This window comes from Elgaria multicarinata, chromosome 9 (genome assembly GCF_023053635.1).
Source record: "Elgaria multicarinata webbii isolate HBS135686 ecotype San Diego chromosome 9, rElgMul1.1.pri, whole genome shotgun sequence".
NCBI classification, from domain to species: Eukaryota; Metazoa; Chordata; class Lepidosauria; order Squamata; family Anguidae; genus Elgaria; species Elgaria multicarinata.
In genome coordinates this window covers 60,136,907-60,154,647 of record NC_086179.1, presented here as the reverse complement: position 1 = coordinate 60,154,647, position 17,741 = coordinate 60,136,907, and the positions used below count along the sequence as shown (strand labels likewise).

The window sequence follows — 17,741 nt, the reverse complement described above, 5'->3', positions numbered from 1 at the left end:
TTATCTCTTATTTTCATGCACTGTAGCATTAGTAAAGTAGAGAAGAAGGAAAATAGCCATATATGTACATGCTGATACACACATGCATTCGACCATTTTCAGAGACTTAAGATTAAATGTCAAGGTGTAATTAAGCAGTAAGAAGCTGGTTGCTGTGAATTCACTGTTATTTTTATTTAGTCACCAAAGCAAAAGTTTCAAGTGACCTTTAAAAGCCATTTTAAAATAATTTGCAGTTCCACTGAGTTTTGAGACACTCATTTAAATAAAATATGAGAGCACGAGCCACAGCTATAGGGTTCACAGCAAAATTTCCATTAATTTCAATGTGATTTAGGCAGTAGTTTTTCATGGTAGTAGTTTTACACCAAATCACCAAGGGCCTCATCAGCCAGATAATTGTGCAAAAATCTGGTGCAGTGAATACTGTATACATGCTCTGTGACAGTTTCTACATCCTAGAATGGTTTTGTTTGGGGAGGGTGGGAGTTCACAGAAGGTTCTAAATCATTAAAAGAAAGCATGAGATTTTGTATTATAGCTCTGAACAGTAATCTCACTCTAGTTTCATTGCCTTGCGCCTCTTATTCAATTATTTTAAATGGTGAATTTGAGTGTACCTATACATTCACCTATATGTCTTGCCAATTGTGTTTGCTGATTATTATTTTTTATTAGAAGCTAAACTTGCTGGCCCATTTCTTTTTAAAATGACATCCCTGTTCCATAAAAATGCACAAAACATTCTCTCTGTGTTTGTGTGTATGTATGGATGGATTGGATCAAAATTTAGTCATACTTAAAGTAGACACACTAAAATTAATGAGACTTAAGTAAGTGAATTTAATTGGACAGAATTTCACAGATACAAATAAATATAAGACTTTTAATTAGGGGGAAGAAGCATACATATGTTTAAAAGCCAGGACATTGAAGTACATAAATGAAATGGAATGAAACAAAATGTGACAAGAGTGGATGTCTGGAGAGTTATGTATACACAGGTCCATTTAAAACAATACTTAAGGGCCAGTTCATTCAACTATCTTTCACACTTTTAAAATATGCAAGTAGTTTTTGTTACCATCAGGTAGCAAAAGTCACTGTGATGTAGCTGAATGTAGCAATTCATCCCCAGAGGGGTGAACCTGGAGCTGGTGGGCTGTTGACTTTCCTTATGGATACCAGAAAGGGAAGGAAGTATTGACAGATGCTTTGCATCCAGCAATCAAGTACACTTTCCATCTCCCCAGCTAGACCAACAATAGCTTAGCTATGTAACCATTTTCCAAGTGATTGAACATTACATCAATTCCTAGTCCCAAATCAGTCTTCTGATTTCTTGGTATTTTCTATGAGTACTTTGACCCTTCTACAAAAACAATACATAAGTAAGCCAAAGAGTTAAATCAGTCCTACAAAGTAACTTTCTTTCAAGTGCCTGTAAGCAGCAGGCCCTGATTGCCATGTAGGCAAATATGCTCCCTTATTCATATTCTGATCAATTAAATATATACTGCCTTGGCATTCCAGCCCCAAAGATAAAGAAACCTGTCTTTCCTATATATTTTACAGTTTATAACAATGGCTATACATCCTACAAAGCAATTGGGTATACTATATACTTTCTTTATCGCTAATGGGCATTTAATTCTATATTCACAATTTCACTGAGGGGAAATATCAGTTTCATTACTGTGTTTCTTCCCCCAATCTTTGTTTACTAGCTTGCAGAAAGATAAGAGGTCAAATGAAAACTCTCTTAGCTGTTGGGTGTACCCTCCTAGGTCTAGCCTTCCAGTGCCTTACCTCAAGCCCAACATTTGAAGGAAGATGGGATTTTTCTGTCTTCAGCCTTCTTATCTCTAACCCTCTGTGGTCATTTTTTCTCAGTGTAATATTTTTTATCTTTTACCTCTGGCCACTAGAGTGTGCTAGAAAATTGAAAACAAACGAAAAGACACAGAAAGAAACAAAAAGGCAACCTAAAAGAAGTCACTCTACAAGATCCTAGCTCACTCTATTTCAGTTTTCACCACCTTGGTTCCTCCAGAAGTTTTGAATTACAATTCCCAACATACTGGCTGGGTCAGATGGGAGGTGGCAATCCAAACTATCGGGGTGTGGGGGACACAGGTTTTGGAAAGCTGCCCTCATACAGGAATATTACTGGAGAGATGGAAAGTTCACTTCTTCCTTGTAACTGCATACTGTCCATGATGGGGGAGTAACACACCAGTTCTGAATTGGCCATATGGAGAGGGTGGGATATCTATGTGGGCAGGCAGTACACAAGTCTGTTGTGAATTTTAATATGGTATGCCTGTTCTAAAAGTATCACTATTAACTTAGAGAATGACATTTACACAGTTTAATGTAGCAGAAGGCTTACTAAGGAGAGATGCAAGTATGCCAACTGGAAATGATCCATTTTACTAACTATGGATTACTTTAGAAGCAGAATGTACATATTTTCCTCAATAATATATAATTAGAACTCCAGAGGGAGAGGTTTTCTCTGAAGTATGAAAGTCTGAAGCCATGAAAGGCTTTAAAGGTCAGAAGTAAAATCTTGAACTGGACCTGGAAGCTAATCAGGAAAGATATATAAACAGAGATCTGTTTATATTATATATATATATACTCCCACCTCCCTACACCTGTTAGAAAGCAGGCTGCAGCATTCCGTACCACTTAAAGTTTGTTTGCTTATTATTATTTTATTTATTAAATTCCTATACCACCCAATAGCTGAAGCTCTTTGAATCATTTACGTGGACCACATTCTCATAATAATTTCTATAATTTACGATAGCATGGATGATCATGATAAGATCACAGTCCCCTAGGAAGGGGTGCAGCCTATATATCAGAAGTAGATAATAAAAACTGATCCTGATCGCTGCCACAAATGCCACAATCTCATTTTTCAGGACCACACCTAGACTGTGTGACCTCTTTGACATGGTAACTTCTACCCAACCAATAATGCATGAAGCCACCAGTTTCAGAAAACTGATCTTTCCCTGCCCTCCCGCTCCACAAGCATCCTCTCTATCTTGCCTGGTGTCTCATTTACTCTGTTTGCCCTCAACAGGCTCATGGGTGTATGACTTTAAATCAAGAATACTTCATTTCCTTCTACAGCTGCCTTAACTGCCATTTTTTGGTAGAAAAGTGGGGTACAAATCAAATCAAATAAATACAAAGAATTTCATGAAGGCTATGGTGACCATCTCAAAACATCACACAAACACCAGTGATGGTGTTTCCTGCCATAGAAAGTTGCAAGTTTAACATGTCCAATGTAAGCTACAAACTCTTTCCATGCCAGTGCATTTCATCTCTCAGCTGCTTGATATAATTCTCTATGCAGTAGAGAAACATATTTCCATTTACAGAAGTACATTTTTCCCTAAACGGGTTTCCAAATTGCTCTATTTCTCTTGTCTTTCATTATCTCTTTAAATTCTGGCTTTGTCACCTTGCCAAATGCAAAGTACTGGGTTGGATAGTGATGGAGTATATAATCTTATCTCATGTGTAGTTTATATGCATAATACTGCATAGATGTTGAAACCAACCAACACTGTAGACACACTGTTACACACCAGAGGTGCTGTTTTCCTGGCCAAATACATGATGTGCACTTTCAGGTTAGACACCCTTATATTTATAGTCATCATATTGCACTTGCAGAGAGCAAAATAAAGTTCAAAAAACATTACAAATGTACAAGACCTAGCAACAAAATGTGCCATAGCGTTCAAGTACCATTTTGAGATGTAACACTACAAAACATCTAAGAGACATCAGATGTACTCTTTTGTGCTGACACTGCATTATCAAACTGTAACTGAACAATCAAACCAGTGAAAGAATGTGTCTTATATGTCTTGCCACCAGAGACAAGAATTTTCCAAATTCACTCATGTGATAGACCTTCTACAATATATACATTGCTTTGTCTAGAAGATCATTTCTACCTAAATTCCTCTTTTTTAAAAAAAAATTCTTGTGAAAAACATACCTTAAAGTAGCCATGTGCACTATTCCTTTGTCCCAACCAAAATGTAGTGCCAACTGGTAAATCCATATAGGGCTTTTCCACCACTCTCTCATAAATTCTGTTTTTAAACAGAAAGCATGGGCAAAAAGAGAAGAAGAAGAAGAAGAAGAAGAAGAAGAAGAAGAAGAAGAAGAAGAAGAAGAAGATACTTTAGTTCCACACACAGATGTTCTAGAATGTTGAAGCTCCAAGTTATTAATATAACATCAAGTCTTCACTTACTTATTGCAGTCTACATGCAAAATCAAGTGTGAAGCACTGATTGCTAAAGAAAGTCTGTGCCATTTGTCATCTGCCAAAATGTAAGGAAACACTTCCGTATGTGAACGATGGCTTCCTGAACGATAGTGCAATCTAATTTCATTTCTATGGCCGCTGCTTTCTAGTTCCAAGTACCTGCACCAGAAATGAGCATTAAGTCAGGAAATAATGTTAACAGTGAGGAAACAGAATTCATCCTTGTTTATAAATAGAACTGGAAGAAGATTTAGCATATGTTCAAGGTAATGCAAATTCTGCATGCTTAAGATTGAGAATTCTAGTGAAAGGTTCTCTTCTCAAAATTGGTTAGAATAATGAACTGCTTAGAATAATGGAGTACTTGGGAAATGACACCAAAAGTTATAGATATATCTTCTTCTACTTCATCAGGAAAGTGGCAAAACATTGCAAATTGTGCTTCCTAAAAGTAAATAGTTCCTCTTTGCAAAGGAAATTCATTATGCTTTTTTCTTTCATTTCTGCATTTTCTACTCCACAAAGAAATATTCCCAAAAGCTATCAGGAAGGATCAGGTATTTTTGTTGGGGTTTGTTGCTTTTTTCCTTTTACAAACCTGGTGAAATTGCACTTGCAACATTCAAGGTGTTCCAAGGCACTTCAGTCACTACAGTAACAAAGCAGTTAACTGAAGTCAGCAATAAAATATATCCAGTAATTCACTGTTTTGTGGCCAAGAAAATCTTTTTGTTGTTTCATTGGCAAAAGGGTAAAAGAAGCATTTCAGGAGGGCAAGGGTTTACTAAACACGCTTGTAAAGTACAGTGTAAAAAAAGCAGTGTACATATTTATTCAAGCTGAAACTGTTTTGCAATATCTGTTATCATAACCATGAAGTATGTATGGACAAATTAGAACTCTTCATAGATGTCTTGTATCCCAACTCCATCCCATATGCCCATGTGTTGATTTGGAACAATTGAAACTAACAAATAAGCAAATAACATCATGTTTCCAGTTGGTGAAAAAGTACATAAGTAACTCTCTAGAAGAAACATTTATTATTCCTAATAAGTACTTAACAAAATGCTTACACTCAGGACAGTAGAAATGTTTGTTTGTTATGACAATTGTTTGTTACACAGTTTTGGTAGTATAAGTAATCTATTTCACAAATTGAAGAATGGGGTTATTCACTTTAGACAAATGTGCCATCCAGTTGCTACAATTTCTAAAAGCTACATTACATGGAGAGATGTGGCTTCCTTTTTGTGAAATTGACTGAAATTTTATCCAGTTACTGAACAAAAGATGTTATTACTTTAAGTGGTTTCAGCTTATGTAATAGGCATTTTTTGCAAGTGATGGGCAATTCTATTTAAAGGCTATAACATATGCACTTCACAAGCCTAGCATATACCAAACTACAGTAGGGAGAACTATTCTACATATTCTTGTTCTAAACTCTTATTTAGCCTCAAATGTAAACATGGGCCACAGCTAGACCTAAGGTTTATCCTGGGATCATCCAGGGTTCGCCCCTGCCTGAGCACTGGATCCCCTGTGTGTCACCTAGATGAACAGGTTTGACCCCTGGATGATCCAGGGATAAACCTTAGGTCTAGCTATGGCCAGAGTCTGTCATTAGATATAATGGCGAATTTTTGTCAATGAAACAATATTTTTCAGCATCCTTTCAAACCCTAATGAATTACATTTTCAACTATGCATTGCAATCATGAGAGCTAGATATTTACTTTCTAAAATTAAATTCGGACACTTACAATTCTAACTAATTGTCCCTCTTGCATTGGCAAATTCTCATTAACTCCTGAAACTTCATGCACTTGATGGGTTTCATGCACTTGCTTATTAGTTAGTATATATAACTAATTAGTAGCAAAGTTGTTTGCTTGTGTGAATTTTTTTATGTAGAATAATTTACTTCTTATTCCCAACATTCATTTTTGCATTCCCACACATTTAAAATTAAGTGAAGCTTAACCTCCAGATGATAATGACAAATATGGCAGGCCATCAATCAGCTTAATCACCTGCTTTTAAAAAAATGCTTGAAGTTGTTCCATATTAAGAAAGTAGTTAATAAGAATACAAATTAAGTATCTTTTAAGTGCTTGAAAACATTTCCACTACATATGATGTTAAGAATTATTAAATATTTCTGGAAACTCAAACATATCCCTCAAATGAATTTTAAAAAATAGGTGTGGTTGCTGTTTTTTCCTTTTAAAAATGAGTGGTAAGAAACCAGCCTGGTCAAAAGTAACCATTGTAGTAAACTTTTTAACAACACACAAAGAAGTGTCAAGAGTAAAACACACACAAAGAAATTCCTGTCATAGTGATTTCTTCTGATAGCACATTTAAGATCCTACAAAAAGCTGAAATGACTGCAGTATGGCAGCTTGCAAGCTATGATTGAACTCTGTAGGGTGATTAGGGAGGAAGGCAAGGAAGAATAGGCAGGGGACAGGGAAGGTGATGTGTATTGGGAAAATTCCTAACTTGCTGATGTGTTCTGCTGTTGATGTTTGCTACCTGCGGAAGGCTCCCCATGGCGTCTGGAGAAGGCGCCAGACAAGTCAATCAACAAAACGTGCTTATTCACATGAAGGGTTAAAACCTGGAGCGTTTATGTGTAGGCTGTAACCAATGAGATGCAAGCACACTGGCAGAGCTAACCAATGGAAAAGTAAATATATTTTTGAATTTGGAGACTATATAAGCATGATACATGCTGAGGTGTGTGTGCTTGCTTTGCAAATGATCGCCAAGCACCCCTTTCTGTGCAGATCGAGAAAATAAAGTTAAGTTGGATCCTACCCAACCCCTCGTGTGTTTTATTGGACTTGGTGCACCGGGCACCGGCCTTCTCTGTCCTTTTGGGGGACAACAAAGGGATGGCTGAATGGTAAGGAAATGAGGAGGCAAAGAGAATCATTTGAGTTGAAAGGAAGAAAGAGAAGATAAATGATAGTGGTTGGAATGCAGGATAAAGCGTGGGTGATAGGGTAAGAGGCAAACGGAGGCCCAGGCTCAGTGATAAGAATGGCTCCCTGCCCTTTCCCTTTAAGGAAAGCTATAAGTCAGTTGTAAGCTTTCATTTCCAGCAAACAAACGGAAAACGGAGGGGGGGGGGAACACAAACAAAGATCTTAATGGTTTATAGTTCTGTCATGCACTACACATTGTTTTTAGAAAGTATGCAGGCAGCTAAACTAATCCCACTTGCTACACATAGAGTAGCTCTCCAAACTAAATATATTAGTTCTTATATTTCAAAAATAATTAAAAGTCTTTTGCACCTTCAAGAGTAACACATATATAAGTATCCATGGACTGGTGTCCACTTTGTAAGATGCATGAAATGTTATCCTAAATTGGCAGGTATATAGACACATGGCTGTTGGGGGAGGGAAGGGAAATTGTTAGTGAGCTTAGAAGGAAATGCAATAAGTATCGTGAAAAGTATGTTAAAGCTTAAATGTATATAAAATGATTACAGTGATGCTTTACATAGCAATGTTGATGATAACACAAACATCCTGGTTAATTAACATGTGTAATGATGTTATCTTGATTCAGGCCACAGGTTATATTGCTGCCTGATGTAAATCCTTAAAATGCGTGCCTCTATTTGACATATCAGGACAAATGCATGTGTATCATAGGACTTAGCTGTAGACAATGAATCCTTTGAGTGCAAAGCTAATACTGTAATAAACGTGTTAGTCTTTAACATGCCACAAAATTCTTAGTTTGGGTTTGGACAATCACTGGGAGTGGAGAGAAGCCATCATGGCCTCTCCCCATGCCCCTGTGCACCTGATGTTTACATAATTACCTGCACTGCAGTGTGGACTGGTGTGTCATGTAAACCTGGAGTGTGGTGCAGTGAAAAAGTTATGGTAAATCAAATCAGAGCGTCATTGGAAAACCCCGCAGTGGCTGTGAAGCGGCGCCTGGATTGTCTAAGTGATGGGGCGCAGATTCACAGCCACTGCAGGGCTTTCCCTGTATGTAGACGGCCCCCAGGTGCCTAGAGTCCTTTCCACAGCTGTGCAAACAAGCACAGCTTGCTACTACTGAAGTTCAAAAGGGTATTTTTTTTCACAAAGCCATGGAAATTCCTACTGTTTTGATGGGGTGAGGAGCAGACTGAGGGTTCTATACATATAAATGTTGGTGATATCCCAACAAGAACTAAGCAATATTCTAGTTTAATACTACACTGACGTTCTGTATCTAGAATTTTACTAAGCAACACATGAATCAGTCTAATAAGCATAGACAATTCCTTCATAAAAAAAGAACAAATTTAAAGCTTTTCAAATATGCAGTACAATTTGCCACAATATGCAGGACCTGGGGAAAAACTTCATCAGAAGAAAATGTTACAATCACAGATGCTAATATGTGCTAAGATCCGGAAAATTCACCCCAATACAGTTGCAATCCAATGAACTCAGTGTTTCTGACTGACAATATTGAATAAAAGAGTTCAATTCAAAACACTGTAAGTCTGTCCCCTGGAATGTTTTGAAATCACTTATTCACAAATTCTCTACACAATCCTCTTGTGTATAATTTATCCATCTGAAAGAAAGCTGATCAAACCTTTATGTTGATTATTTAAACAAAAACATACAAAGATTGCTTTGGGTATTGGATTTAGCATTTATTAGAATTAATGACCTCTTGCCATTGTAAGAGCTTACGATAAGAGATTAAGAAATAACATGAAAGAGATAATAAATTAACATTCATCATGGTTCAGTGTAATCGAGGAGCAATCAATGGCAATAATTAATTTGTAGATATTTAAGGGATCATTTTATTCACTTCTACTGTGCAATTTACTTGGTAGTTCTTTCAGCACATAACATACAAAAAAGGTACTTTAATTTATTAGAAATTACATTCAGAGTTGTATAGACACAGATCCACTCAGTCCATAGGAAAGGAATGCAGTCTATAAAATTTTGCATAAAAACTCCTTTCCTCCCTAAATTATAATTTCTAATGTATACGCACGTTACCAAAACCTAAATTGCCTGCAGTTTTGCCATGTCTGCAATTTACAGAAATGAAAATGCAGGGCCAGATTAGACATTTGCCAGACTTGGCCCTTCTTCTCATGGCCAAGCTCTGGGAGTAACTGAGGCTATTTTTCCTTAGTCTCTGTAAGAAGGCATGCTCCTGACCTGGCCCTGGTGCATTTGTTGAAATGGCAGAAATTGGTTGGACAAAACTTTTCACTCCACTTGTTCCTGCAATTCCAGAGTTAAACAATCCCAGGCAGGATCTACACTACTGCTTTATGTTTATAACGGTTTTGACAACTGTTCAGGCCCAGGACACATTACAAATACAGTTTTCAAACCATTTTCAAAGTGTTACATCCTGCTTAGTATAGATCTTGCCACCATGACATACAAACTGGGTCTGCTACAAACTGCAGATTTTGAAGCTTTGCCCAGCATTTCTTCCTATCCACTTTTCTGGATGTTGTTGTTGTTGCTTTTGTTTAACATATAACTTGAAAAAGAGTTTTGGAGAGCTCAATAGCTTTCTCCCTACCTTGTGACATCTTCATTATTTCCAATTATTTCTCCTTATGTAATAACTACTTTTGGTTGTTATTTTGTTTCTTGGGGATTTAAATCTCTAAGGTTCTACTATATGCTGTTAGGAAAGTATTCCTTTCCTAACGGTTTAATAGATTCCTATTTCATCTATACACTATCAGGATCACCAATAAGCACTATTTTGGTAATGCTGAACTTTATTTCCTGGAAGAAAGCCTATTGGCTTTATTGAATATAGCTTAACATTTTAGGCTGCAATTCTATAAATATCTACCTGGAAGTAGGTTGTATTAAACTCAATGGGACTTGCTTCTGAGTAGATATTCACAGAATCAGGCATCTATAGGAGCATGTTCTGAATATTTATTTTATTTATTTGAGAGGTTTATATCTTTCCTTCAATAAAATTCCCAGGGCATATTATTAAAGAACAAATATTATTATACAGTGATCTCAGACAATCATAGCTATGCTAGACATGGTGGGTTGCTCTCTTCCTTACTGCTGCTCCATAATTACCTGAAAGATGCTAAATATCCACCTGTGATGAGGAATTAAACACATCTTCAGTTTCCTGCTTAAGTAAGCACATAGAAGTTCTATCCTAGCCAATTCTACCAATTTAAAACCACTAGAAATCTTACAAGAACAACTTCTTTAAAAGTCCTGATGCTATTTCTCTTGCTTTTCATTCCTGATTGCATCTTGAATTTCTGCTGCCAGTCTAATGAGCTCCAGGCACTTTAACACTTACATTCACTTTAAAACGAGCATCTTAACAATCATGATAACCCTGGTGGAATACAATATGTATTTGTTTAACAATAGTATCATGAAGAAGCATGCACCCTACTAAAAAGGACAGAGGACAATAAACATAGCCATGGTCTATATTAGAAAGAACAAAGAAGTATTACTATAGCAGTATGATGGCTCAATTGTCAACCCTATGCTCTTTATTGCTGCAAAACCCATTTGATTCAACAAGTCATGCTACAGGACTTGGAGGTTTGAGTTGTAATTCATATAATTTTAAGGATCATTGTTGACAATGCTTTGCTGTTGACTGTTTCAGCAGCTGTGGCAGATGTATAATAATCTTGATAACACTTTTACCTGTGACTGCAATTGTCTTGTCATATCATGAAGAAATCATTCTCAAATGCCCCCAGGTCTTATAGTTTAGTCTTTTAAACCCAAAGGCATTCTGGCTAAACTACTCTGCTATTTATTATCATAGATACATTTCCATAACCTCGAGAAATATTCACTGTTGCAAAGTAAGACACCACATAGTTAGGAGCGCACAGATAAGCCAATGTGTTGTGAAATGGTATATGTCTATTGGAGGCAATGAAGTTAGGCTGATTTATACTAGATGAGATTGAGACCCACAATAATATGACAGGCAAATGGTGGAATGTCTTTTTATGCCCTTAGCAGTGGGAGACATTTAAACAGTGACAGCTGTGCCACTTTCTGTCAATAGATCTTAGCTCATGAATCTGTCCATTTACATTATCCACAGTCACATGCACTATAACAATTCCCAGATAATGTTGTATATGTCATGACTTAACTAAGGTGTCAATGCTGACTATATTTACTGGGAAATAAACACTGTCTGCCTCAACATAAATATGCTTATACTCAGTGTAAATTAATATTTTTTCTCTTTATGATTTATATTAAACATTTTTCACATTTCAGTATACCAGAAAACAAGAAATGTAGGCATCTGCACCTACCTGTGATCTAAATGGTGAACAGAAAAAATAACACCTGAATTTAAGTGAGTTTGTTTGAGTGACACCAAAATTGTGAATTCATGTTTATTTCTTAGCTTCTGAAAAAACAGCTCAGCTTTCTCTGGAGTTGCTTTTACATTTCTTGAAGTACCTAAAATAAAATAAAAAACATTTCAACAAAAGTCAGTAGTACACTAGGCACAGAGACATATATGTGTTGATTAAGCTTAGAATAAATGAATGGTCAAGTAATAATATAGTCTTACAATGCTCTCAATAATATTTCAACCCATTACAGAGAAATATGTTGTTAAAAACTGAGCATAAAATGATACCATTTATGAGAACCAAATCTTTCTAGAGATTTTAACCAAGATTAATATAGTTCAATGTAAGATATTTAAGAATTTCATTTTTAGAATAATATTGCATTAAAATTTATCATTAAAATACTTTTTATACTTTTAATTTCCTTACAGCTTTGTCTCATATGGTTCCCTGTATGTAGGTATCCTTGCTATTTAATGGAAGTGTTTAATAAATTATGAAGCAACTCAAATGCAGTTACTTCACAATGTTCATTGTTTTAGCCATGGCATACTAACAGAAAACAGTAATATGTATTTGTACTCTGTAAATTGGTTTAAATATGCACTAACATTTTCTTTCAATATAAACAATGTATCCCATAAAGGTAGCAAGGGAGGAAAACACACACACTTAGAAAATGTCACCTCAAGGCCTTAACTCGTTGTTGTAAACTTCTACAAAGCAAAAAAGCACAAATAGTTTACTAGGAACAGAGGATAAAATTCACAATTCTAACCAAAGGCCTTAGATTTTAAAACAACATATTTTCTAATAAGGACTAGGAACGAAAAAATATCTTAAACAGTAAATAATTTTACAGTTGTAATCTAAGGAATCTATGAGAAAAAAATAATTAAGCTATTCAGTATACGCTACCTTAAGCACAGGGGAAAGTCAGGTTAGAAATATTGTACTTATGTAAATGGGACTGTCAACATCTCTAAGTGAAATAGAAATTCTGGTTGCAGTTTCTACGGTATTGTGCATGCTTTATGGGTTTAACCATCAACCCATAAAATGGGATAATTACTGTACACATCTTGTACAGTAACTCAGAGGCTAGAGCTCTCTGTCACTGGCACCCAGGACTAGCATCAGCACTTAGCATCATTAAGCAGAGAGCTCCCAAGGCCTAGCATTATTCAGGGCCTAATGCTGATGCCTGTCTTAGGCCCCCTTTTGAAGTCCAGCAGCCATTTAAATTTCCCACAGTGTGCTTGGTGTGTGTTTGCTCTGGCGCACCGTGCAAAATTGAAATGTTAAATAGATCCAACCACCAAGCAATGCTCAGACTGCTGATGCTCCCCTCACCAGGGCCCAGTGATAGAGAGAGAGAGGCCCAGCACAGGAAACTTGCCAGGACATCTTCAAACCTGGCCATGTTGATATCCCAGGACACTGTATTCCACAAATACAGCCTGTAGCCACAAGGTTTGCTCTCTCTGTAATAAAAACTGCCCAGGATAACATGTTACCCCATATGTTCATGTATTTACCCCATTTCTACCCCAAGTCTATTGTTATCCCAATGCAGTTTCTACTTACTTGGTATGTTTGGGTATATTTGACCAGCTTCTGGTGATGGAGCTGGATGCCTTAGCTAGACCCAAGGTTTATCTCGGGGTCGTCCCGGGGTCGCCCCTGCCTGCTCCCGGGATATCCTGTGTGTCATTTACATGAACAGGGATGAGCCCGGGATAAACCTTAGGTCTAGCTAAGGCCTAAGTGTCAGGGTTTATACCAGTTCGACTATCTTTAAAAACAAACTGATAGCCAGATACATATCCTGGTTTTACCAGATATCTGCAAACAGCCTTTAGATAACTATTTTGTCTCTTGTCTTCAAAATCAACTCACCTTTGCCCACCCTTTGCAAAAAAATCTAAGATTTCCCATCTCACCTCTAACCCACCCTTACCCTTTGCAAATAAATATAGATGTATTCCCCCCTCCTGTGCCTCCACTTAATGAAAGCTTGTAAAACAGAAAAGGACCAGAAGACCAGAAGGAGATTGCTGCAATAGTGAGGCTTTGATTAACCAATTATCTGCTCTCAATAAGTCCCTGCATGGCAGTGGAGGTTGTTGGCTCTGATGTCAGTCGCGCTGTGTATCTGCTCTGGGCTTCAGTCAGAACCAGTCAGAGCTCTAAAGGATTTATCCAAGGTGCTAAACCTATTTGGAGGATAATGGTAAACACCTTAGATTGCTCCTCTAGAGTTCTGACTGGTTTTGACTGAAACCACAGTCACACTGCAAGGGTAGGTTTCAAGCTACATGGTCTATTTGGCTTCAATGCCATGAAAGGAGTGCTGCTTTCTGGCTTTAGTGCCAGCATTGGTAGACAGGTTTTTAATGTGTCCAGTAGTGCTCATGGATCCAATGTGATTTATGGATAAACAAGCCACTGTTTTGTACCTAGGCCAACAGTTATGATTTCATGACTTTGAGGGTTAAGCTAAAATGTGAAAGGACACCCTTCACTGGGTCATCTCACTGCTACAGCTTAGGTCCAATGGCTGAGCTGAGAGAAAAGATGCACTGGTGCCATCGCATTGCACTGCCACAAGCACCCCACCCCCTTCTCCCATCACATACCCCACATACCATCACCTTTACCTTTGCTGCTGCATCGACTCTATGGAAAGCCAAGGGGCTAGAAGAATTGGCCACAGGGCTCTTGTGGGAGTTTGTGTGGATCTCACAAGACCTCACAGCCTCCTGCAGGAGCTTTTTCGCCTCCCCCACCCCAGTGAGAGGTGAGTGGAGATGGAATTTTGGAGAAAATGGGTGGGGTAGGGAAGGTTTAACACTTCTCTCCTGGGGCACCATGGGTCTGATCTGAATCAGGGCCACACACATTTACATGAGATTAAAGAAAATCATCATACATAATTGCATACTACACAATTAACACAACAAGTTAGTTAGTTTGACCCGAACTCAACCATGTATGTTGGTTCAGGTAGGGTGGAATGTTCTAAACAGTTTTAATCAAAATTTCTAAGGTTGAAGGAAGTTGCTATTTGAGCATGCGTAGGGCTCCCTGTGAGCGAAGTCCATAATTCTACTCTGAGAGAATGGCCATAATTCTGACCAAGGTTAAGAAAGCTTAAATATTCTGTGGCTTCTGCAGTTTTCATCTAAAGGTTAACAATAACTGGCTTGTTTAATTCACCATGCTGAAATAAGCAAGCAGTTTAGCCTAGTAAATGAGGATTATGGAGGATGTGGTTGCACTCTGTAAAAATGTTAGAGTGGTTGACCAAATGCAATTTGGGCATCATTTAAATGACTATGTGTTAGATCTAGCCTAAGTCATATTTAGAACAGACTCATTGAAATCAATGTGTCTTAAGTTAGCTATGTCTGGATCCAACACAATAGATACGAACACTAATGCTTACAAACTTCCCACTAATACATTTAAGACAATGACTACTTGGTTTATAACTATTATATTTTGAATTTCTGGCACAGAAATCCATAACATAATAATTATAAACCAATTGATTCTGCAGTATGCAAGAAACAAAGACCCTGTTGCTTTGAAAATGTAACTGTTTACAAAACATGAATAATTGTGGTAGCTGGGGAAAGTAGCAGACCGGACTACACGCCCGCGGTCTCGGGCTGAGCCCGAGACCACAGGAAATACAGGGCCACAAGTGGTGCCGGTTATCCTAGGCCAAGGGAGAGTGACCCCTGCCTGAGCCCAGGATCCCCTGTGCGACATCTGGATGCACAGGGGTGGGCCCGGGGCTCGCACCAGGCTAATCCATCGTCTAGCAAGGCCCTTAGTAGTCAGTCATAAGAGGACAGGTCCTCTTATAAATGAGTATCTCATTAAAGAACAGAAAACAAGGAGTAGAAATAAATGGACAGTTCTCACAATGCAGGAGCCTGAACTGAACGGCTGGGGTCGGGCCAGGCCAGGCACTTACCTCCATGGTCAGTCCTGTTTCTGGGCATGCACAGAATGCCTCCCCTCCATCCATCCATCCCTCTTAAGGAAGTGCACGTGCACTTCCCCCAGATTCTGAGAAAACAGTTGCTAGGCAAGCTTGCCTGGGGAAAAGAAATCCATAAGCAGGGTGCCACAACTAAGAAGGCCCACTCTTCAGGAACCCTGAAAGGAGAGGCCAGCTGCCTCAGTTGCTAGGAACCATTGGGAGTGGGAGGGAAGGAGTGCAGTTCTGGGCCCATCACCGATGGCAATGACCAAGCTAACCATCAGTCAGTTGTCTGGCCTGCTTCCTCATGGCCTACCTACAGGCACTGATTGCACAGTGCAGTGTGGACTGGTATGGCCAGACTTCACTTCCCGTGAGCCTCAACAGCAAGGCTCCCATTGGGCAAGTCAGGCACTGTGCTTAAAGGTATGCCAGGAGTTGTAGTTGTAGTTTTCTGTGGGGACAAGGAAAATCATGGTGGTGGTTTCAAGGTGGCCTTGGCCATGTGTGAGGGGTGTGTGTGTGTGTGTGTGTGTGTGTGTGTGTGTGAGTGAGAGAGAGAGAGAGAGAGAGAGAGAGAGAGAGAGAGAGAGAAGAAACAAATTTAATTCGTTTTAAAGTTACCTCACAAGCCTAGCACTGGCCTACCTTGCAGGGTTGTCGTGATGGTGAAAGAGGAAAAATAGAAACAAATTTAATTCGTTTAGAAGTTAACTCACAGGTGTAGCACCAGCCTACTACTTTAAGATGATTACCTTGCAGACATATACCTTAGGTGGGCTGAACAACGCCGCATATATCAGCTAGTGGGCAATAAAATAAAATAGTTGATATAATGATTCAATATAAGGAAGTGAAAAGCAGTACACTTTGGAGAACCCCCCTCCCTACTACTTTTACAGATGTATTGATACGGTCTGAGCTGGTGATGACTGACTAGGAACCAGATCTTGGGGTCATGGTAGGTAGCTCAATGAAAAAGTTGGATCAGTGTGTAGCAGTTATGAAAGAGGGATCATTAAGAAAGGGACTGAACATAAAATTCCAATACCATTATACAAATCTATGTACAGTGAACCACATTTGGAATTAAGTCTACAGTTCTGGTCACCACATCCCAAAAGACAATATTGTAGAATTGTAAAGAGTGCTGTAAATGGTAACCAAGGCCATAGCTAGACCTAAGGGTTATCCCTGGATCGTCCAGGGGTCAAACCTGTTCATCTAGGTGACACACAGGGGATCCAGTGCTCAGGCAGGGGCGAACACTGGATGATCCCAGGATAAACCATAGGTCTAGCTGTGACCCAAATTTAATCAGGGACTGGAGCAACATTTAAGATGTTTTAATTTAGAAAAAAGGCAATATAAGGGAATGTGATGATAGGTCTATAAAATTATGCATGCTATGGTGAAAGTGGATAGAGAAGGTAGATAGCATGGTTGACTACTATGAGTATGCTGGACAAGATAAGGCTTTGGTCTGATCTTGTTATGCTTTTATTTATTTCAGTTAGCATGCTTAGATAATGTTTAAGGTCAAGTTTAATTTGTAGAGAGAGTTATGTTTCATGATGGACAAAGGGATGAAGAAAGCAGTTCTCTATGAAGATAACTCTGCTTTATCTTTATAAAGTGGTATTTTAATAAAAACTTCTCCAATGGATAACCTGGTCTCATAAGCCCACTACCAGCCAGACCTAAAATATTTTAACAGCAATTCTCCAAATGATGATTGACCTATCTGGGGAACTTTACTGACCTAAACCTGCTGCTAGTTAACCTAACTGTCATGTGCTTTCCTCACCCAGAACTTCTATATCCCTTCCCTGAGTAATACTGCAAAATTATCGAAGTAGACTTTAGGTGGATGTCAGTAAAAAAGCAGTGGAACAAGAGTTTAAGGGAAAGCCTCTGTACCTATAACTGAAGTGCATAACTAATTCTTTATTCTAGCTGCCCTTGAACTGTCAAAGTAATTTTTACAATGTTCTATCCACTATGGTCAGCAAATTCTTAGTGCATCTAATTGTGACACCTGCTTTCTAAAGTAA

General features: G+C 38.3%; 1 protein-coding gene across 1 annotated transcript in view; it reads right to left on the bottom strand.

Moving 5' to 3' along the window:
- The window catches only part of NELL2 (neural EGFL like 2), a 126,261-nt gene that overhangs the window by 96,705 nt on the left and 11,815 nt on the right, over positions 1–17,741 (bottom strand). The window contains exons 3-5 of the mRNA XM_063134813.1: positions 11,646–11,796; positions 4,292–4,465; positions 4,031–4,127 (exon numbers count right to left, since the gene is read on the bottom strand). Coding sequence (XP_062990883.1) covers positions 4,031–4,127; positions 4,292–4,465; positions 11,646–11,796 — 422 coding nt within the window. The remainder of the gene's footprint in view (positions 1–4,030; positions 4,128–4,291; positions 4,466–11,645; positions 11,797–17,741) is intronic.